The sequence below is a fragment of the Gopherus evgoodei genome, chromosome 6, assembly GCF_007399415.2.
Source record: "Gopherus evgoodei ecotype Sinaloan lineage chromosome 6, rGopEvg1_v1.p, whole genome shotgun sequence".
Classification (NCBI taxonomy): Eukaryota; Metazoa; Chordata; order Testudines; family Testudinidae; genus Gopherus; species Gopherus evgoodei.
In genome coordinates, this window is record NC_044327.1 from 109,982,090 (window position 1) to 110,006,170 (window position 24,081).

At 46.5% G+C, this 24,081-nt stretch overlaps 1 protein-coding gene across 4 annotated transcripts in view; it reads left to right on the forward strand.

Moving 5' to 3' along the window:
• Positions 1–24,081, forward strand: part of CPLANE1 (ciliogenesis and planar polarity effector 1) — a 180,158-nt gene that overhangs the window by 11,483 nt on the left and 144,594 nt on the right. For 3 of the 4 annotated variants that reach the window (XM_030565920.1, XM_030565924.1, XM_030565921.1), the window contains exon 6: positions 12,782–12,888. In XM_030565920.1, the coding sequence (XP_030421780.1) occupies positions 12,782–12,888 (107 nt within the window). Of the gene's footprint in view, positions 1–12,781; positions 12,889–24,081 lie in introns of those variants that run through there. The other variant, XM_030565923.1, reaches the window with a different exon arrangement.

Below are 24,081 nucleotides of genomic sequence, written 5' to 3' on the forward strand. Positions count from 1 at the left end.
GTCCCTGTAGTATTCCACTGTGGATGTGCATGCTCTCCGTGTGCCTAAAACTGGAAGATTTTTCACTAGCAGCATTCGTTGGTCTATGCCTGTGCCACCTCATTGTGCCATACCAAGGGCATAAAGATAGGCACAGACTGTCTGCCTTTCCAATTCCTTTCTACATTTCATGACCTGAGAGAGAACCCTGAAGTGTTGGCAGCTTCACTAGAATTTCTGCTTCAGATCAGGTTTTTCTGTAAATAGTTTTACCTTCTAGATAGTTTTAGTAGGTACCATTTTGGAATCCCGGAGTTTCCCTTTTCATTCTCCCCTGCTTAGTATACCTAAGATCCCCAGTTCAAGTCCTGCATGGTCTGCTCCTCATCTTCCCAATGAGTGATCCTCCACCACTTATTTGTATATTGGCTTGGAGAATCCCACATTCCCTTCATGCGCAATATTTGTAATTTTTTTCCATCCTGAACCCAGCAATACTGAAAATTCCAGCTCCAAAGATACCTGATTGAGCACTCATTGAGAAACTAGTCCAAACCTGGGTCATCCGCATCCTGGGTATGCTGGCCAGATGTACTTAGTAGCACCCCTCATGGCTGGATTCTCCATAACTCTGAACCATCAGAAACCAGGCCCAAATACTCTAATCTGCAATGGGAGGAGGATAAGGACAAATACCCTCCTAAGAAGTGGGAGAAATCCCCTCCTGAGGCCTCTATGAAGAGGACTGCATCCCCTGTTCTTTCCAAATGTAATAAGTTTCTGTGCCCCATTACGGATGTCAGTAATTCATGGGGTCATGGATCCCAACTACCAGTACTGAGGTCCAGAGGTACCCCAAAACTGCTAGAGAGAAAAAGGAGTGATTGGCAGCTGCACCAGAGGTACTGCACCACAGCACAAGGAAGGAGGTTTTGGTGGCACCGACATTCACCACCCAACCTAAATTGGCACTGTCTGCTTCATCAAGGGGTAAAAGCCCTTCATATCCCCCACTGTTAGATCATGGCATATTATCTCTTATGACCTGACTCTGTACTCTGACCCAGAGTCGCTGATACTTTTGGAACTGGTAGTCTCTAGGGAGATATCCACATGATCAGTGTACCATATTCCATTACTGTATTTCAAGGCATACTGTATCAATGGCTCAGCTGGCAGAATTGAATATTTTTACTTATCTGGTGAACTAGAGGTTGAGACAGCGACTCTTTTGCCTCTCCAAGGCACGAGTTTAGGCCCAACAGGGATTCCCACATCTCCTGGTCACGCTTCCACTCCAGGAGGGCACACTGCTGTGCTCGGGACCAATGGTATCCCCCTCATCCTTACAATCTCACTCATTAGCCCTGTTAGAGTTCTTGGGATCCTTACTTCAGACCTCCTGAGTCAAAGGATCTGAGCGTTAGGGCACTTTGAGGAGAGGAAAGTGATCAGGAACAGTTAGCATTGATTCACCAAGGGCAAGTCATGCCTGACTAATCTAATTGCCTTCTATGATGAGATAAGTGGCTCTGTGGGTGAGGGGAAAGCAATGGATGTGTTATTCCTTGACTTTAGCAAAGCTTTTGATACGGTCTCCCACAGTATTCTTGCCAGCAAGTTAAAGAAGTATGGGCTGGATGAATGGACTCTGAAGTGGACAGAGAACTGGCTAGGTCGTTGGGCTCAGTGGGTAGTGATCAATGGCTCCATGTCTAGTTGGCAGCTTGTATCAAGCGGAGTGCCTCAAGGGTCAGTCCTGGGGCCAGTTTTGTTCAATATCTTCATTGATGATCTGGAGGGTGGCATAGATTGCACCCACAGCAAGTTTGCAGATGGCACTAAACTGGGAGGAGTGGTAGATACGCTGAAGGGTAGGGATAGGATACAGAGAGACCTAGGCAAATTAGAGGATTGGGCCAAAAGAAATCTGATGAGGTTTAACAAGGACAAGTGCAGAGTCCTGTAGTTAGGACGGAAGAATCCCATTCACTGCTACAGACTAAGGATCGAGTGGTTAGGCAGCAGTTCTGCAGAAAAAGACCTAGGGGTTAGAGTTGACAAGAAGTTGGATATGAGTCAATAGTGTGCCCTTGTTGCCAAGAAGGCTAACAGCATATTGGGCTGTATAAGTAGGAACATTGCCAGCAGATCGAGGGACGTGATCATTCCCCTCTATTTGACATTGGTGAGGCCTCATCTGGAGTACTATGTCCAGTTTTGGGCCCCACACTACAAGAAGGATGTGGAAAAATTGGAAAGAGTCCAGTGGAGGGCAACAAAAATGATAAGTCATGTGCTCCAACACCCTAATGAGGAGAGGCTGAGGGGACTGGGATTATTTAGTCTGCAGAAGAGAAGAACGAGGGGGGATTTGATAGCTGCTTTCAACTACATGAAAGGGGGATCCAAAGAGGAAGGATCTAGACTGTTCTCAATGGTACCAGCTGATAGAACAAGGAATAATGGTCTCAAGTTGCAGTGGGGAGGTTTAGGTTGGATATTAAGAAAAACTTTTTCACTAGGGGGGTGGTGAAGCACTGGAGTGGGTTACCTAGGGAAGTGATGGAATCTCCTTCCTTACATTTTTTTTTAAGATCAGGGTTGACAAAGCCCTGGGTGGGATGATTTAGTTGGGGATTGGTCCTGCTTTGAGCAGGGGGTTGGACTAGATGACCTCCTGAGGTCCCTTCCAACCCTGATATTATATGATTCTGTGACAGAGAGGATACACATTGAGATGATTCTCAGCCCCTTTGGGAGTGTTTCGAGGAGGAAGATCAACAGAGACTCTGTCTACTCACAAGTTGTTTGACATCCTCCAGACTGCAGGCCCTATGAAGCTGGCGTATCCAATCAGGAAAGCTGTGTTGGAGCCAGCCAGGATGGTCTGGCATACCCACCCCAAAAAAGGACAGAGAAAAAGTAAGAAAACAGAATATTTGTTTTCACACCATACCCCAGATTCTCTGGTGGTTCAGGCCATCATTGAATGTAACAGGCTTCACCAGCCTAAGTCTGTTCCCTCTGACAAGTACACCAAAAGATCAGATCTCTTTGGAATAAAGAGTTCTTCCTCTCCCAGCCTTCAGTTTTATATTGTAAATGCATTGATTTCTAAGTATGACTTTATTAACTACAGCACATTGTCTGCGTTCGTCAACAAACTTCCACAGGAACTCAAACACAATTTTAGGCCACAACTGACAACTGTAAATTGGTAGCTAAGTCATCCCTTCAAGCTTCAATTAACACTTGTGACACTGCTTCCCACTCCAGGTCATCTCTGATTGTCATCAGGCTTCCCACTCCAGGTCATCTCTGATTGTCATCAGGCATGCTTCATGGCATTGCTCTTTTGGGTTTCCCAAGGAGGTTCAAGAGACTGTGGAGGACCTTCCCTGTGAGGGCAACAATTTTCATAAAAATAAAAAAAAACTGATGAGCCTGCATCCCTTAAGGACTTATGTGCAACCTCTGCACTCCTTGGGTATTTATACTCCATCATATTGGAGGAAGTACTCCAAACCATCTCCTTGTAAATGGCATTCAGCTCCTGAGCCTTTTTACTGTCAGACAGCTTATGAGCCTCTTAGGAGGTACTAGAGCGGGGCTGGGCAAACTTTTTGGCTCAAAGGCCACATCTGGGTATGGAAATTGTATGGTGGGCCACGAATGCTCACCAACTTGGGGTTTAGGGTGCATGGGTGGGGGTGTGGGCTCTGGGGTGGCGCTGTGTATGAGGGGTTGGGGTTGCAGGAGGTTGCTCCAGGATGGGACCGAGAGGTTTGGAGGGCGTGAGGGAATCAGGGCTGGGGCAGGGGGTTGGGGCATGGGAGGGGGTCGGGGTGCAGGTAATCAGTTTGCAAATGTCTAGAAGATAAGGTGATAAGTAACAGTCAGCATGGATTTGTCAAGACCAAATTGTGTCAAAACCAATCTAATAGCTTTCTGTGGCAGAGTAACAAGTCTTGTGTTTAGTGGGGGAAGCAGTAGATAGGTTATATATTGACTTTAGTAAGGCTTTTGATACTGTCTCACATGACCTTCTCATAAACAAAGTAGGGAAATCCAACCTATACTATAAGGTGAGTGCCTAACTGGTTGGAAAACCTTTCCAGAAAGTAGTTATTAGTGGTTCACAGTGAAGCTGGAAGGGCTTATCAAGTGGGATACCACAGGGATTCGTCTTGGGTCCAATTCTGTTCAGTATCTTCATTAGTGATTTAGATAATGACATAAAGCAGTGGTTTTCAAACCTTTTTTTCTGGGGACTCAGTTGAAGAAAATTGATGCCTGTGACCTAACAGAGCTGGGGATGAGGGGTTTGGGGTGTGGGAGGGGGCTCAGGGCTGGGGCAGAGTGTTGGGGAGGGCTGCAGGGTGGGGCCAGAAATGAAGGGTTCAAGCTGTAAGAGGGGGCTCAGGGCAGGGAGCTGGGGTGCAAGGAGGGTCAGGGATCTAGGGTGGGGCCTGGGTTGGGTTTTGAGGGCTCAAAGCTGGGGAAGGCTGTTGGGGTGCAAGAGAGGGGTCAGGCCTTTGGAGGTGCAGGCTTGGGTGGGGCCAGGGATGAGGGGTTTGGGGTGCAGGAAGGGGTTCTGGGTTGGGGGGGCTCAGCGCTGGGGCAGGGGATTGTGGCGTGGGGTTGGGGCGCAGACTTACCTCTGGTAGCTCCCGGTCAGCGGCGCAGCTGGGGTGCAGAGGCAGGCTTCTTGCGTGTCCTGGTACTGCCGACTGCGCTACACACTGGAAGTGGACAGCAGCAGGTCCGGCTCTGAACCTTTTCCAATTCCAATATATGTTTTTTGAGATGGGGTTAGTACTTATTGAGTCTTTGGCTAGCTGTTCTTCAAGTTCTTTTTTGACCTTAATTATATTTTTACACTTCATTTGCCAGAGTTTATGCTCCTTTCTATTTTCCTCACTTGGATTTAACTTCCACTTTTTAAAGGATGCCTTTTTATCTTTCGTTGTTTCTTTTACTTTGTTTAGCCACGGTGTCACTTTTTTGGTTCTTACTTTTTTTTTTTAATTTGGGGTATACATTTCAGTTGAGCCTCTATTTATGGTGTCTTTAAAAAGGTTCCATGCAGCTTGCAGGGATTCCAGTTTTGGCACTATGTCTTTTTAAATTCCTCATTTTTGTGTAGTCCCTCTTTCTGAAATTAAATGCTGCTGTGGTGTGTTCCATGCCACAGGGATGTTAAATTAAATTATGGTCACTATTACCAAGTGGTCCAGCTATATTCACCTCTTGGATCAGATCCTATGCTTCCCTGAGGAGTAAATCAAGAAGTGCCTCTCCTCTTGTGGGTTCCAGGACTAGCTGCCCCAAGAAGTAGTAATTGAAAGTGTCAAGAAACTTTATCTCTGCATCCCATCCTGAGGTGACTATACCCAGTCAATATGGGGATAATTGAAATCCCCCATGATTATTGTTTTTTTATTTGTATAGCCTCTCTAATCTCCCTGAGCATTTCATAGTCAGTATCACCATCCTTTCTGTGTAGGCTCCCCCTTTCCCAAAAATTTCCCCAGTTTCTAATAAATCTACCCCCCTCTTCCCTATTCCATCATCTAATCTATGCATTGAGACCCTGCAGTTCTGCCTGTCTAACTGGCCCTGCACGTGGAATTGGAAGCATTTCATAGAATGCTACCATGGAGGTCCTGGACCTCAATCTCTTACCTAGAAGCCTAGATATTGCCTTCAGGACCTCTCTCCAATCCTTCCCTATGTCATTGATACCTACATGTTCCATGACCACCTGCTCCTTCACACACAATACATAAGTCTATCTAGATGTCTAGATAGATCTGCAACCTTCACACCAGGCAGGCAAGTCACCATGTGGTTCTTCTGGTCATCGCAAACCCAGCTATCTATGTTTCTAATGATCAAATCCCCCATAACTATTACCTGTCTCTTCCTAATAACTGGTAAGCAGTAGGGAGGTTAGAAACCCTGTACCGTTGATGCCAGCTCTGGCCTCCAGGAGTCCGTGGAGTCTGGTACTGATGGGGGAGATACTGCTACCGATTGTTTCCATGTCAATGGCATACCATGCAGCTGCAGACCTCCTCTGCCTTTCGGTTCCAACCTCTCCTTTGTTTCCAGGACTTTGCCAGAGTTGCGTCAGCTATAATCCCTTTGATTGAACAAGCTGCTGAATCCTGGGATCTACACTCTAAAGTTTCCATTCCAGAGGTTGTAGAAGTAGGTGCGAAACTGTCTTGGTAGAGGGGACCTTGGAACTGGGAACCTCCTCAGCACCAATGGAGTTGGCACTGCAAATGCTTCTGTGGCAGCTTTCACCACCCTCAACATTGGTACCATCAGACACTGTGGTACTGCTGTTCACTTCAGGACTGATAACTGCTTCTGAGACCAACACTGTTTGCAATGGCGGTACTTGGTTCTGGGTAATGGATGAGTCAGACCTCCTGTTTGCTCCTCCTACTCTCATTCTGCCCTTATTTCTGGGATCTTGAGGCTCCTCTGCCACACTTGTATGCAAGTGGAGTTCTTACAAGAGAACATCTGCAAATTGGTGGACATTTTATAGCTGTCTTCCCCTGGGAATGTCTCCCTCCCTATCAACAATGAACTCCTTGAACTAGTAAGACCTTGTATAGCACGCTGGCTTCAATAGTGCCTATGGCTGAGCGGCTGGAAAAGCACTGTTTTGTTCTTGTGCAGGGATTTAAGGGGTTTTACTCCCATCCTGCTCCAGATTCCCTAGTTGTAACTGTCGTGAATGGCAGTCCACCCCCGAGGATAGGGACTCTAAATGATTGGACTTCCTGTGCAAGAAGATTTACATGTCCTTACAGATGGAAATTGCTAGCTAGCAAGTCTTGCTGTCCAAGTATGATTTTATTAACTGGACAGCGATGTAAGTTTGCAGACCAGCTGCCTGAGGTCTTGGGGAGGAATTTTGGCATTTGTCTCTGAGGGCTGCTTGGTGGCTGGGATGTCCTTGCAGTCCACACTTGATGTCGTGGACACCTTGGCCAGGGTGATGGCCTCTGCAGTCACCATGAAAAGGGATTCCTGGCTCTAGAATTTGAGCATTGCACCAAATGTCCAGCAAGCCATTGAAGATTTGCCTTTCAAGGGTAAAAGCTGTTCTCGAACACAGCTGACAGGACACTGCACTCCTTCAAGAACTCCAGGGCTCCTTGGGGGCGCCACTACAGAGTCCAGCAGCAGCAGTATCTTCCGTAGTGTCTGTTAGGCAAGCCTTTCCCTCCTCTGAGGCATTGGGACTACCCCAGAAAGAGGGATAAGTCCCACTAGAGAAAGTAGTCATGGCTGGGTTTTGGTCAGTCCACACCCTCTCCCCCGGTGCCTTCCAAGTTCCCATTTTGACTCCTTGGTCCAGAGCACTGTTCCAGTTTCTGTTCCTCCCTCCACATCTCTCCCCTTTGGGGACAAGCTGTCCTGCTTTCACAGTGTTTGGGATTCTGTCATTACTGACAACTGGATCCTAAGCATGGGCAGATTGGGTTATGTCATCCAGTTCCTGTTCACACCTCCTCCCCACCCTCCATCCCTCCTCAGAGATTCCTCTCAGGAGTTGCAGCTTCTTGAGCAAGTCCACTCTGCTGGCTTTGAGAATGGTGGAGAGAGTTCCACCGAAACACCAGGGTCATAGCTTCTACTTCTGTTACTTCCTGATGCCCAAATCCAAGTGAGGGAAAAGACCCATTGTCATGCTGCTTAGACTGGCTCATAACCATGAGTGCCTATCTCATAGCAGCCTATCAAAAGTAGAGCAGACATACCAAATTGGTGGTGTGTTATGTAATTAGATTTCACCAACCCAGTAACAAATGTTAACTTCTGGATCATTGTAACAGTCTTACCATGGAGTCACAGACAATCCCCTTAGACCAGTTGTCCCCAAACTTTGTACCTCATGCCCTCCCTTACCTCTGTCTCTGTCCCCTCCCACGGAGCCAGGAGCAGAAGCTCTGGAAGGGGGGAGATGCGGACAGGGTAAGGGGGTGGAGGCTGCGGCCTCAGCTGAGGGTGGGTGGGAGCAGACCTTCGGCCAGGAGCCGAGGCCTGCAACCATAGTCAGGTGCAGAGTCCTGGGCGTGAGATGAGCAGCTGGAGTGTGGGGTGGGAAGCCTCTCAGACCAGCATCTGAACCTGAAGCCAAGACCCCACCTAGACAAGCCTTGCCAACTACGGCTTCTGACAAGGGTCCCTCTTTGGTGGCCCAGGCTCTTGATCACCCACATTAAAAGAGTGTCCAAAAAGTGGGTACCCACGTCCCTAACACAAGAATTGGTCAAGAAACACCATTCTGCAAACAGACAAACAGCCTCGGTACCGACTGCTCCAACCTTTTCCATGGCAGAGACAGCGGGACCATCCAGCACTGCTGATACTGTGAGAACTAAGGACTCTAAAAGAGCAAGCTCAAAGACAGACAGTAAGGGGAAATCAAAATCCCATGCCTCAGTATTAACACAGCTGAAGTCTTGATCAGCACAGAGTGGCTTGGCACCAGTGCAGACCGTGGTTCACTCTTCAACCTCTACTACTCGTTCATTGCACACACCTGCACAGCCTATGGTACTGACATATATACTGCAGCTCCCGTCACTGGCAACTATGTAGCCCATGGTGCAGACCATGCAGACACCGTAGGAGTTCCTGCAGCACAAAGGTCTCCTGGTTCAGTCTACGCTGGACTCTCCGATTCGTGGCACTCACGTGACCCCGGCGTGTTTGGCACCCAGCCTCCTTATGACCCAACCACATTCTGCTCCACCTCTTTCAAGTGAGGAGGATGAGGAAGGGCAAATAGACTCTCCTCCACAATCTCCTTCCCACCGAGCACCGCTCAAAAAGGGGACCCCCTTGGGGCATATTATACTGATCTCAGACACTGGGGCCCAGTGATGCCCTTTCCGTCCCAGTGTGCGTACTGGAATCCTTGGGCATCATATCCTCCGCAACAAAGACTGCCTTCCACATCCAGACTAAGAACACAGCAATCGCCTGCACCCCTTGGTACAGAAGAAGGGAATGAAGAGGAAGAAGAATCCTTAAACCGGGAAGAGATACCACCTACTCACCTGTCATTATTCTCCCCATATGACACCGTTATCCTTGCAATATGGGGGATGATTTTAAACAGTTTCAAGACCTATTTAAAAAGATGGCGAGTTTTCTAGACATCTCTCTGGAAGAGGTCCTGGTGGCAGAGCACAAACTTGTGAACATTCTGAATACATCCTCTTTTTCCAAAATCACACTTCTCATGAATGATGTGATAATGTAACCTGTCAAGTCCATTTGGCACACCCCTGCAACTGTTTCACCAACATGCAAAAGATCTGAAAAAAAAAAATTATGTGCCAGTGAAGGGCACAGAGTTCCTCTTTTCCCATCCAGCACCCAATTCGCTCGTAGTTGATGCAGTCCATGAATGGGGGAGACAACAGCAACCTAAGAATACACTTTTTCTGATAAGAACTGGGAGAGTCTCGACCTTTTTGGGTGCAAGGCTTATTCCTCGGCTACATTACACCTGTGGATAGCCAACTATGAAGCCATGCTGGCTAAATATGATTATAATAACTACACAAAATTTTCTGAATTAGCCTACTTTATTTCTGAAGATAAATGAGAACAATTTACAGAAGTTGTATTAGAGGGTCAGCTCATATCTAGAACAGCCCTCCAAGTCACATTTGACTCTACAGATACAGCAGCAAGATCAGTGGTGATGAGAAAGGCGTCATGGCTCCATCTCTCCAGCTTCCATGGGGAAGAGCAATCCGCAGTCGAAGATTTACCATTTAAGGGGCCCAAACTCTTCACTGCAAAGAATGAAGGTTCTCTCCATATGCTCAAAGACTTAAGGATGACGCTGCGATCCCTGGGTATTTGTATACCTAAGCTCAAGAAGCGACAGAGGAGTTACTATGTCCTGCAATGCTACCGCCATACACCATATTCACAGGAACAACAGCAGTATGAACCACAGCATCGAACACAGAGACCAATGAGGAGATGACAGCCTACTCCTCCAGCTGCTGCATCACAATCCATTGATCATTTGTCAGCAATCAACACCTTCCATTTTTCTTCAGTGGAGAATTGTTTGGTTTTCACCCATCCAATGGCTGTAATGTTTTTTAAAAGGCTGTTCGAGAATCTATCTTCCTGTACTGAAACCAGCGCCAACTTTGGGAACTCAGTCTTGTGTTGCCAATGCTCATGAATCCTTCTTTTGAACCCTAGCCTCCTGTTACCTTCTTCATCTGTCTATAAAGTGGCCTTCCTGACTCTGGTTGCCTCCACTGGAAGAGTAGGTAAATTCAGGGCTCTTAAGTGGATCCTCCTTACCTGTCTTTCTTGAGAATAAGGTTTCTTTGAGGTTATACCCCAAGTTCATTCCAAAGGTGTTCTCTGAATTCCAATAGATCTACCCAAAGCCTCACATCGCCAGGGTAGGCAGAAAGGTCCATTCTCTGGATGTCCGTGGAGCTTACCTTTTTGCCTGCAAAGGACAAAGCCCTTTAAGCAATCTCCAAGATTCTTCATTTCCATTTTTGGATGGATAAAAGGGAAAGCAGTCTCTTCACAGAGACATTCTAAATGGATCTCAAGTTGCATCCTGCTTTGCTATGAGCTGATGGAGACTCCTGCCCCTCAAAATATGAGGGCTCATTCGACCAGAGCCCTGGCTGCCTCATGGCTTCTCTTCAGGGTATTGTCCTAGAGATCAGTAGAGTGGTTACATGAGGCTCTGTGCATATCTTTACTAGACATTATGCTATTATACACGCTTGGGAACTCAGTCTTGTGTTGCCAATGCTCATGAATCCTTCTTTTGAACCCTAGCCTCCTGTTACCTTCTTCATCTGTCTATAAAGTGGCCTTCCTGACTCTGGTTGCCTCCACTGGAAGAGTAGGTAAATTCAGGGCTCTTAAGTGGATCCTCCTTACCTGTCTTTCTTGAGAATAAGGTTTCTTTGAGGTTATACCCCAAATTCATTCCAAAGGTGTTCTTTGATACATCTGCCCTACATGGTTCCTTGCATCCTTCTTGTCAATGAATATTGCTTGCAAGTCACTCATAGTGGACTACTCATAGAGACGACCATTTAAAAAAAGAAAGGAAAGCTATTTGTCTCATAGTGACTGAAGTTCTTTGAAATGTGTGGTCTCTGTGGGTATTCCACTGCTCACCCTCCTACCCCATTGCTTTGGATCCTTTTCTAAGTCATTTGTGATAGAAAAGGAACTGGGGAAACAGGTCGGTCCGTGCCTCCCTTTATGCCTTGAGATAAAAGCACAAGGAGACACAGAGTGCAGATGCAGATCAGGGGACACTGCTAGTGAAAAATCTTTTGGTCTTAGGAACATGGACTGCATGCATACCTGCAGTGTAATATCCATAGGGACCACATATATCAAAGAACTCCACATATCAAAGTAACCTTCCTTTCAACTAGAGACCAAGAAGAGAGACCTTATTTTAAAATATTATCAAAATGATAAGATGTTGCTGCAACATACTGTTTGTTTTACTGTCTCAACTTTTGTTATGAGAACCCAGTTTTGGGCCTCAGTCCTGCAATCTCGTCTGCATTGATGGTTTCTTGTATCTGCTGATAACCCCCGTTATTTCAATATGGCTCTGTGCAGGCATGGGGAACTGATTGGGCAGATCTGATTGTAGGATCAGAAACCTGGAAGGCCTTTCCTTGTGGAATCCAGCCATGTATTTATTTATTCTTGATTGAATTGGGAGGGGTGATTACTTCTGTGTCTCTCCAAAAGCTCTGAAGATCTCCCACTACCCTTCTTCCTATTTTTTACAAGCGTCAGTTTAAGGCTCTGCATTATTGATCCTTCTAGCTAAGGGAGACTATATGGGATTCCAAACTCTGTGAAAAACTGTCTTGTTTCCTCTCAGTTCATGAATCGTATATGTATTTTTGCAACCAATTCATTTTTGTCTGCACAAATGTAATCTGTGGGATTTACTGTCAAATTAATAATAATAAAACTAAAGTGCTTACATACTTCTTGCTATATTGTACTACATGCATAGAATTATTTGAATCATGTTTTTGTTTTAATTTGTTTACTATTTTCTAGTAAGCCAGAAGAATAGAGGTGTAAATTCAGATGCAGGTGTGGTGAACTTACTCCTATGTAAGAATATGTTTGTACAGATCCATGGAATTCTATCACATTACCCACAGCCACCATTTTTAGTTCACTTCTCTGAGAAACAGCCCCCTGCAATTCCTTTTTAATAAATATGGAAAGTTTTTGTAGCAAATCAAGATTTAAGTATAGGCAACTCTCAAATATGCTTTTTTAACAGCTAAAAACCCTAGCTTTTTAAAGTTTCAGCAATCTGCTGTGGAAATTTGCTTCTCAAAGCAGTAAACCTAAGAGGGGGAAGTGTGGGGCCCTATAGAGGTCTGTAGTGCTTTTTAGTTTGTACAAACAAAAAATGAGTAATTTGAACTATTACCACAACTGAATATTAATACAGTGTGACAAGATAAGTTGCATAGTAAGATTGATTATGTAATCTATTACCTACTCAGGCTAGTCCGTCTCATATTCAGTTCTTAGGCAACCAAAATGTTGTATCTCGTAAGATACTGGGATAGTTTAAGCAAGGTTGCAGCATGGTTGGCAAATTGCTTTTATTGGTTTGTCCTAACTTCTAGATCTAAGAGAAAAATATTGTATTAAATTTAAAATTGTTGTAATAGGTATTGCACTGATAAAAGAGAAAAAGATGTGTCTTTTGCAGATACTAGGTGACTGTTGCTTGTGCTCTTTCGTGTTTTATTCTGGAGAATGCTTGATGCTGACATTTTTGGCCCTGCGGTGGCATGAAAACAGCTTCAAATACATTAGGTGAGTTCAAAATATTTGAAATTTTGCCAGTTTTACAAGGAATCGTTGATTCATTTTTGATAAAGCATTTTGAAGTCAAGTTTTCAGAGTAATGATTGGACAACCATGGACATTTATGCCAAACTAGCTTATGAATACCAATAATTAAGGTGCATGAACAAATCAGATATTTGCAAGTGTGCATGGCTAGCCTGCAGCACTTGTATACACATAAGCTAGTTATGCTCAGATATATAAACAACAAATGCACCTCTCTAACGTTGAATACAGGGCTCATAATGTTTAATTTAAGAAAAAAACAAACAATTTTATTTCAGAGTGAATTATTACTGTATACATTGCTCTGTTTTTACTCTTGATTTTTGGGAAGAAGCTGCTCAAAATGCATGTCACTTAATTTGCATAAAGCATAGGAGTTCTGAGCTGAGGTTTTCTGCTCCAATCTTGTGTTTTGTGAAAGAGCAACTGCATACACTTAACTGAAGAGAGAGAGTGGAATTTCTGTTTAGGGCTGTCATAGTATGAACCCCCACTCTGAATCTTAGCGTCCAAAAGATGGGGTACCAGCATGAACCCCCGTAAGCTTAATTACTTGCTTAGAAATTATAGAGCTGCCACTACCCAAAAATATAGTGTTTTGGGGCACTTTCTGAGCCCCAAACCCTTCCCTGGGGACCCCAACACCCAAAACCCCATGGGTCTCACAACAAAGGGAAATAAACCATTCCCCCCTCCTTTCTTCCTCCCAGGTTCTCCCCTCCCTGGGTAACACTGGGAGATCCCTGGGTAACACTGGGAGATCCCTGTGATTCAACTCCTTGAATCTTAAAACAGAGAGGAAATTCACCTTCCCCCCCTTCTCTCCCCCTCCCAGACTCTCCCTGAGAGAGAGACAGTAATCTTAACAGAGAGAAATCAGGCTTTTCCTCCCTCCTTCTTTTCTTCCTCCCATCAATTCCCTGGTGAGTGCAGACTCCCTCCCCTTGGGTCTTACACAAGATAGCCAAAAAAATCAATTAGGTTCTTAAAGAAAAGCTTTTAATAAAAGAAAGAAAAAAGTAAAAGTTGTCTCTGTAAAATCAAGATGGCAAATGTTACAGGGTCTTTCAATTTATAGACACTAGAGAGAATCCTCCCCCCAGCACAAATACACGTCTCAGCAACAGAGATACAATCCTTCCAGCAAATACACATTTGCAAATAAAGAAAACAATCCAAAAGACTAAACCGCCTTTCTAACTGGTACTTACTAAATTGAACAGAATAGGCTGTTTCAGAAGATGGGAGGAATCGGTTACATGTCTGGCTTCTCTTAATCCCAAGAGAGAACAAAAACCCCACAAAACAGCCCAAACCAAAGGCTTCTCTCCCCCGAGATTTGCAAGTATCTTATCTCCTGATTGGTCCTCTTTTCAGGTGTTCCAGGTTCACTGTTTGTTAACCCTTTACAGGTAAAAGAGACATTAACCCTTAACTATCTGTTTATGACAAGGGCCTAATGATTTGGAATGCGGGCCATAAGTTTTTACTCATGCATCTCCTGACCTGAAAATGAATGCTGTTAACATGCCCCTGTGCAGAAGATCAGAAAAGTTAGAGATACTAGACATATTAGAGTGTCCAGTCCCTTCCCAGCCAAAATTGTATTGTTTCCTACAGTATATTGTTTAGTGTTTGGCTAGTGTTTTGTCCACATCTCAAGAAATGAAGTTCTATTAGTTTTTTGGGAGATTAGCCTAGAATATAATGTAGCTTACTGTCAGGAAGTATTCCTGATAGTTTTCCTGTATTTTCCCTTTTCTTAATTTCTTCCTGTTAGTCTGTGATACACCTCCATACACACCTTAGGTAACTTGTCCTCCTCTCTCACTTCCTTCAAATATTTATAAATTGTGTTTTTACTGTATCGCTGTTTGTCATTTCTAGGCCTGATCTCCACACAGGTTGTGTATTAGAATAACTGTGTTGGTTGCTTGAACTGAGTCTTTTTACTGATGTAGTTATACCAGTACAGCCGTTTGTGGATGCAGTTTAATTGGTATAAAGATGCTGTATATTGGTATAGTTTATTCCCCTTCCCATATGGGAAGCACACTAACAGGGGTATAATTGCATCCACACTATGAGGGTTGTACAATTTTAACTATATGGAAATTAAAGTGGTACAACTTTTATGTATAGATAAAGCTTTGCCTGTTTAGTCCTTCTAATATTTCTTCAGAAATCTATTCCTCCCATCACCTCATGGGTATTGCTTTTCTCTGACCTCTTGTCCATTTGTTAATATTAGTTCTTCAAATGATTGGAATCATTCAAATGATTGGATCAGGTGTGCGCATGCCACATGCACGGTCGTTGGAAACTTTTTCCCTCAGCAGCTCCTGTCGGATCAGATATGGAGCCCCCTGGAGTGGTGCCCTCATGGCGCTCAATATATGACCCTGCCAACTCAACCCCTCTTCAGTTCCTTCTTACCGTCTGTGGTGGCAGTGGAACTGCATTTCGCTTGTTTGCAAGTGTTCCCTTAGCTATTACTTAGTCTTACCCAGTTTTTGTTTTGTTGTTTTTGTTTGTAGTTAGGATAGACTTAGTTTGTGGGTTGTTCTCCCCTCATCTCACGTTGGGCTTCGGGGCATGCCTCAGGCCCAAGGATTTAAATCTTGCGGTGTATGTAAGAAGACTATGCCCAACAGTGACCCCCATGATTCATGCCTCAGGTGTTTAGGGGAGGTGCATCAGCCTGAGCACTGTAAGATTTGTAAGGCTTTCAAGCCCAGAACTAGGAAGGAATGTGACTTCTATTTGAAACAGCTGTTAATGGAAACTGTGGTCCATCCAGTGGCACCTGACCTCCAAGTCCCGGGCCCAAACTCGGTGTAGAGTGCCCCGGCATCAGCCCATGAATTGGTACCAAGGAAGGACTCTGGTGCTAGAGACCTTCGGTACCAGAAGTCCAGAGCACCACAGCGAGGAGTGGTGCCCTGGCACCGGTCAACATCCCCGGTGCCCCACCAACGCCATAAGAAGGCGGACAGAGGATGCTGTCCTCAGAGAGGAAGACCATCCGGGGAGACTTTGCTACCTCAGAGGACGGACTTGGCTTCCAAGCAGCAAGAGTTCGTGCCATTGACTCTGGCACCCTAGTTCATGCTGTTGAGCACGGCACTCAGTTACTCTCCGGCCGGGCAGTGCTTGGTGGAGGAATTGGGAACCCCCCACCATCCACTCTGGACACTATCGAGGCTGCAAAGGAACTTATAGAAAGTGCTGTGCCTCAACCACTTACTGTTAGAGAGAAGCCTGCAGCACTGCCCAGGCGAGTGCCATCTAGAGGCAAGCCCACGATGAGGTTCTCTTAATTGCCGGGCTGGCACCATTCCTGGTCTCTGTCACCGCAGCACCCCCTGACACTGGCCCCAGTACAAGATTGCCCAGCGCAGGGAGCGCAACGATCTGTGTCTCTGGCACCGAGGAGTCGGCATCGATCACAATAACTATCAGCCAGCACCGAGACACAGCACCGGAACACAGGAGCCGTTCTCAGTTGCAGGACAGTCAGCACCGATCCTCTATGTGATTGTCATGGCATCTATCCCTGACTTCCTTTTCCCAGCACCGACTGCTGGCTCAGGGATCATTGACACCATCCTGCTGTCGTCCTCAGGATCCTTGGGCTCTGATACCAACTCCTATTACTTGTGGTGCAATAGGCACAGGCTGGATAAGTGCCAGAGAGACGCCCAGTTGAGCTGGCAGCCACAGTTGGCACCCACTGTGCAATGACCCTTCTGGACCCCCTGGGCTTACCATCAGGCCCCGGGTACCCCTTCCAGGGTTTCTGGGTCTGTGGCACTGGGCATCCTGCTGCATGGTTGCCAGTGAACAGACCTGCCCTTTGTGTTGCAGAGGCGACCCTATCCAGACCTCCCCGTCATGCTACAGAGGGGACAGTGGAACCGGCTCCAGACCCACCCATAGCCTGGTCACATCTGACTACGCTGAAACCCTGGACACCAATGCTACCTAGGACAACTGGGGCACATAGTGGGTCACGAGGACCCTGTACCCCCACTGGCTTCCTCATCATTTTCACCTGATGAGACAGTGGCAGGAACGTCAGCTTCAGGTCCTCTGCCCACTGACCACAGGGCGCACCAGGATCTGCTCTGCTGCATTGCCCATAATGTGGGCCTACAGGTGGAGGAAGTCATCAAGTCGGAGAACCTGATGGTGGTCATTCTCACCCTGGAAGGTCCTTCCAGAGTGCCATTGCTGGTCATTAAAACTATTTACAACAATTATAATACCCTGTGGCAGATTCAGTCTCCATTCCGCCCACCTCGGATCTAGAGAGAAAACACTTTGTTCCCTCCAAGGGATATGAGTTTTTATTCTCCCACCCACACCCTTGCTCCTGGTGATCTTGGCAGTAAATGAGAAGGAGCACCTGGGGCAGCAGGTGCAGGCTCCCAAGGCTCATAGACTCATAGACTCTAGGACTGGAAGGGACCTCGAGAGGTCATCGAGTCCAGTCCCCTGCCCTCATGGCAGGACCAAATACTGTCTAGACCATCCCTGATAGACGTTTATCTAACCTACTTTTAAATATCTCAAGCGATGGAGATTCCACAACTTCCCTAGGCAATCTATTCCAGTGTTTAGCTACCCTGACAGTTAGGAACTTTTTCCTAATGTCCAACCTAAATCTCCCTTGCTGCAGTTTAAGCCCATTGCTTCTTGTTCTATCATTGGAGGCTAAGGTGAACAAGTTTTCTCCCTCTTCCTGATGACACCCTTTTAGATACCTGAAAACTGCTATCATGTCCCCTCTCAGTCTTCTCTTTTCCAAACTAAACAAACCCAATTCCTTCAGCCTTCCTTCATAGGTCATGTTCTCAAGACCTTTAATCATTCTGGTTGCTCTTCTCTGGACCCTCTCCAATTTCTCCACATCTTTCTTGAAATGCGGTGCCCAGAACTGGACACAATACTCCAGCTGAGGCCTAACCAGCGCAGAGTAAAGCGGAAGAATGACTTCTCGTGTCTTGTTTACAACACACCTGTTAATGCATCCCAGAATCATGTTTGCTTTTTTTGCAACAGTATCACACTGTTGACTCATATTAAGCTTGTGGTCCACTATGACCCCTAGATATCTTTCTGCCATACTCCTTCCTAGACAATCTCTTCCCATTCTGTATGGGTGAAACTGATTGTTCCTTCCTAAGTGGAGCACTTTGCATTTATCTTTATTGAACTTCATCCTGTTTACCTCAGACCATTTCTCCAACTTGTCCAGATCATTTTGAATTTTGACCCTGTCCTCCAAAGCAGTTGCAATCCCTCCCAGTTTGGTATCGTCCGCAAACTTAATAAGCGTACTTTCTATGCCAACATCTAAATCGTTGATGAAGATATTGAACAGAACCGGTCCCAAAACAGACCCCTGCGGAACCCCACTTGTTATACCTTTCCAGCAGGATTGGGAGCCATTAACAACTACTCTCTGAGTACGGTTATCCAGCCAGTTATGCACCCACCTAATAGTGGCCTCATCTAAATTGTACTTTCCTAGCTTATCTATAAGAATATCATGCGAAACTGTATCAAATGCCTTACTAAAGTCTAGGTATATCACATCCACCGCTTCTCCCTTATCCACAAGGCTCGTTATCCTATCAGATTAGTTTGACACAATTTGTTCTTTACAAATCCATGCTGGCTATTCCCTATCACCTTACCACCTTCCAAGTGTTTGCAGATGATTTCTTTGATTACCTGCTCCATTATCTTCCTTGGCACAGAAGTTAAACTAACTGGTCTGTAGTTTCCTGGGCTGTTTTTATTTCCCTTTTTATAGATGGGCACTATATTTTCCCCCTTCCAGTCTTCTGGAATCTCCCCCGTCTCCCATGATTTCCCAAAGATAATAGCTAGAGGCTCAGATACCTCTTCCATTAACTCCTTGAATATTCTAGGATGCATTTCATCAGGCCCTGGTGACTTGCAGGCATCTAACTTTTCTAAGTGATTTTTTACTTGCTCTTTCCTTATTTTCTCTTCTAAACCTACCCTCTTCCCGTAAGCATTCACTATACTAGACATTCCTTCAGACTTCTCAGTGAAGACCGAAACAAAGAAGTCATTAAGCATCTCTGCCATTTCCAAGTCTCCCATTACTGTTTCCCCCTCCTCATTGAGCAGTGGGCCTACCCTGTCCTTAGTCTTCCTCTTGCTTCTTATGTATTGATAAAAAGTCTTCGTTTCCCTTTATTCCCATAGCTAGTTTGAGTTCATTTTGTGCCTTTGCTTTTCTAATCTTGCCTCTGCATTCCTGTGTTATTTGCCTATATTCATCCTTCGTGATCTGACCTAGTTTCCATTTTTTATGTGACGCCTTTTTATTTTGTAGGTCACGCAAGATCTCAAGGATAAGCCAAGGTGGTCTTTTGCCACATTTTCTATCTTTCCTAACCATCGGAATAACTTGCTTTTGGGCCCTTAATAGTTGTCCCTTTGAAAAACTGCCAACTTTCCTCAGTTGTTTTTCCCCGCAGTCTTAATTCCCATGGGACCTTGCCTATCAGCTCTCTGAGCTTACCAAAATCCGCCTTCCTGAAATCCATTGTCTCTATTCTGCTGTACTCCCTTCTACCTTTCCTTAGAATTGCAAATTCTATGATTTCATGATCACTTTCACCCAAGCTTCCTTCTACTTTCAAATTCTCAACAAGTTCCTCCCTATTGGTTAAAATCAAGTCTAGAACAGCTTCCCCCCTAGTAGCTTTTTCAACTTTCTGAAATAAAAAGTTGTCTGCAATGCAGTCCAGGAACTTATTGGATAGTCTGTGCCCCGCGGTGTTATTTTCCCAACATATATCTGAATAGTTGAAGTCCCCCATCACCAACAAATCTTGGGCTTTGGATGATTTTGTTAGTTGTTTGAAAAAAGCCTCATCCACCTCTTCCGCCTGATTAGGTGGCCTGTAGTAGACTCCCAGCACGACATCACCTGTGTTTTTTACCCCCTTTTAGCCTAACCCAGAGACTCTCCACCCTTCCGTCTCCTATGTCCATCTCCACCTCAGTCCGTGTGTACATTTTTAATATATAAGGCAACACCTCCTCCCTTTTTCCCCTTTCTATCCTTCCTGAGCAAACTATACCCATCCACACCAACATTCCAGTCGTGTGTATTATCCCACCAAGTTTCAGTAATGCCAATAATGTCATAGTTGTATTTATTTATTAGCACTTCCAGTTCTTCCTGCTTATTACCCATACTTCTTGCATTTGTATAAAGGCATCTAAGATACTGGTTTGATCTTGCCTCCCAGCTTTGCCCTGACCCTCCTTCCCCTCTGCCATTATAGCCCGTGCTCCCTCCTGTTTCCAACCCATCTCCCAGGTCTTGTTCCCCACTTACCTGTGGGCTTTGCTCACCTGTCCCCGTCGAACCTAGTTTAAAGCCCTCCTTACTAGGTTAGCCAGTCTGTGCGCAAATAAGGCCTTTCCCCGCTTCGAAAGGTGAACGCCATCTGTTCCTAGCAGTCCTTCCTCAAATAGCATCCCATGGTCGAGGAAGCCAAAGCCCTCCTGGCGACACCATCTTCGCAGCCAGGCATTCACCTCCACGATGCATCTGTTTCTGCCTGGACTCCTACCTTCAACAGGAAGAATCGAAGAGAATACCACCTGCGCTCCAAACTCCTTAACCCATACTCCCAGAGCCCTGTAGTCACTCTTGATCTGCTCAGCGTCACACCTCGCAGTATCATTTGTGCCCACATGGATGAGTAGCATGGGATAGTAGTTAGAAGGCCGGATAATCCTCGACAAAGCCTCTGTAACATCTCGGATACGGGCCCCTGGCTGGCAGCATACCTCCCGGGATGAACAGTCAGGGCGACAGATGGGTATCTCCGTCCCCCTCAGCAGAGAGTCTCCAACCACCACTACAGTACATTTCTTATCAGTGGTGGCAGCAGACCTCCCAGCCTTAGGGGTACGAGGCTTCACCCCCTTAACGGTTGGGGGTGATTTCTTCTCTCCTGTATCAAGAAGAGGATAATGGTTATCTTTTACCACAACAGGAGGGTTCACAGCAGTGGTGGAGCACTGCCTGCTGCTAGAAGTAACCAGCTGGCTGTGTCCACCCTGAGCCTCCTCCTCCACTGGTGTGTCAGATACACCCTGAGGCATCTCCTCCTCCACTGGAGTGTCAGTAGTCCTGTCAACTGGGACAGCTACGTCAGCTGTCTCCACATGGATACTGTCCAGGAATTGCTCATGGACATGGATGTTCCTCAGCCTGGCCACCTCCTCCTGTAGCTCTCCCACCTGCTGCCTGAGAGATTCCACCAGTAGGCACCTTTCACATTGGATGCCACCCCCAGCCTGGATATCAGTAAGTGGAAATTGCAAATTACAGTCTTTGCAAGCCCACACCAGAATCTGGGTAAAAGCATCCATGCTTTGGTGCTCTGTCTGGCTACAGGCGCAGGTGGAGGAGACAGAAGCAGTGCTGGCACAGGTGTTGCGGGTCCTCCTCACCATTGTAAGCCTCCCTCTGTCAAACTCTCTCAAATTCCCGTCTACAGCTCCCTGTCCGCTCCTCTCTGCTGTAAACAGAAAAAGGTTTTCGATGTGGCTCAGGTTATGGGTTCAGGGGACCAATGGGTCACAGATGAGACCGACAAGGTACCCCCTCTCCCTTCCTACTCCCCTTCCAAACTCCCTTGCAAAACTCCCTGTTAGCAGCTCCTGGTCGCTAAGCTCCCTGGTCGCTTGTGCGCAGCTTTATAAAGCCCTGGCCTGAGTGAATGCCCCGCCCACTGGTTAAGGTTCAGCCAATTACCAGAGGCTTCTAGCTTTCAAACCTTCCTAGTAGCTCCACCTCCAACTGCCAGCTACAGCACACGGTCCTTCAAACAAACAAACCAAACAGACTGACAAACACAAGCTCAGCACACAGCAAGTAACCCCCAAACACACACACAAACCCAAACACTGCAGACAGTCACTTACCCCACAGATGCTGTATGTGCTCCTCCTTCACCTGGAGAACTCCCTTGCAAAACTCCCTGTTAGCAGCTCCTGTTCGCATATGGACCTCTTGGCAGGAAATTTTATGCCGTGGGGGGCTTACATCTGAGGATAGCTAACCAGCAAGCTGTCCTCAGCAGGCATAATTTTAACTTGTGGGACTCTATGTCCAAAAAGAAGGAGTTGCTCCCCACTGAGTCGAAGGCTGAGTTCTTGGCTCTGGTTGAGGAGGGGTAGGCAGTGGCCTGACATCCTTGCAGGCCTTCCTCGACTTTGCTAGCTCTGCGCATGTATCATCTCCTCTGGGGTGGTCATGAGAAGAACCGCATGGCTCCAAGCTTCCAGGCTTCCCCTGGAAGTTCAGCAGACCCTGCAGGACCTTCCCTCTGAGGGCGCGGGGCTATTTTCAGACCAGATAAACTCGAGGCTTCAGAGCCTAAAAGATTGAGGGCAACTATGAAATCTCTGGGGATGACCACTCCTGCTACCCAGAGAAAACCCTTCAAGTTTCAACCTTAGCAGCAGCAGAAGCAATACCAGTCCCTCCCAAGGCAGGATTCATACCGCTGTACGGGTAGGAATAATAAGCTTACACCTTCCAACCCTCTCTCAGCCAAGGGCAAGGCCCGACCAAGCCATCATCGGGATCTAAGCAAGGATTTTCAAGGGATGCCTGAGGACAGCATACCAGCCGTTATCCTGGATCCTTCCCCCCAGTTCTGAACCATCTATCCCCACTTCTACTGTGTGTGGTCACATATAACATCGGACCGCTGGGATCTTCACACTGTAGAAGTGGGATATTCTCTCCAATTCTGCTCCTCCCCTCCCTCCCACTTCCCTTCCCTGTCCCTCTTCAGGGACCCCTCTCACGAGCAACATCTTATCCAGGAGGTGCAATTGCTCCTCGCTATAGCAGCAGTGGAGGAGGTTTCTCAGGAGCTAAGGGGCAAGGGATTCTGCTTCTGTTATTTCCTAATCCCCAAGACAAAAGGGGGAGGGTCTCAGATCCATCCTAGATCTGCGAGGACTCAATCAGTTCATGGTGAAGTTGAAGTTCTGCTTGGTCTCCCTGAGCACAGTTATTCCTTCCCTGGATCTAGGGGACTGGTGTGCCTCCCTTGATATGAAAGATGCATACTTTCATATACCCATTTGGTTGGCCCACAGACGTTTCCTGAGGTTTGTTGTCAACCACATACATTATCAGTTCACAATACTCCTATTCGGGTTATCAACAGCCCCCAAGGTGTTCACCAAGTGCATGTCTGTGGTCGCAGCTTTTCTTTGCAAGAGACAGGTGCAGGTGTATCCCTACTTTGACGACTGGCTGCTGCAGGGAGCAGGTGGTCTCCCAGGTCCGGTTAGTCAGAGAGACCTTCCAGAGACTAGGTCTCCTCAATGTGGACAAGTTGACATTGTTACCTACCCAACAGATAGAATTCACTGAAGTGGTGCTGGACTCGGTTCAGGCAAGAGCCATTCTTCCAGAATCTAGATTCCAAACACTGTTAAACATCATTCAGACTTTCAGACAATATCCCACCAAGACCACGAGGACATGCATCAGTCTCCTGGGACACATGCTGGCATGCACCTGTGTGGTCAGGAATGCCAGGCTGAAGCTCAGGTCAGGCCAGACATGGCCTGCCTCAGCTTATTGCCCAGGTTGGGACAGTTTAGACTTGGTAGTAACAATACCAGTGCGAGTTTTAGATATCCTAGGCTTGTGGTTGGACCCTCACATGGTCTGCGAAGGAGCCCCATTCAGCACCCCTAAACCATCCATGACCTTAGTAACGGATATGTCAGACCTGCATTGGGGACCCCACTAGGAGACCTACAGACTCAGGCTAGGTGGTTGCAGTCCAAGATCCTGCTCCACATCAATATAAAGAAGCTCAGAGTGATGAGACTAGCCTGCCAGACCTTCCATACCATATTGAAAGGTCAGCGTGTGGTGGTGTTGACCAACAACGCCACTGCCATGTTTTATATAAACAGGCAGGATGGAGCCCGCTCCTCCCCTCTCTGTCAGGAGGCTCTCCACCTGTGGGATTTTTGTATAGCCCACTCCATTCACCTGGAGGCGTCCTATCTCCTGGGAGCATGGAACGAGCTTGTGGACCACCTCAGCAGGTCGTTCTG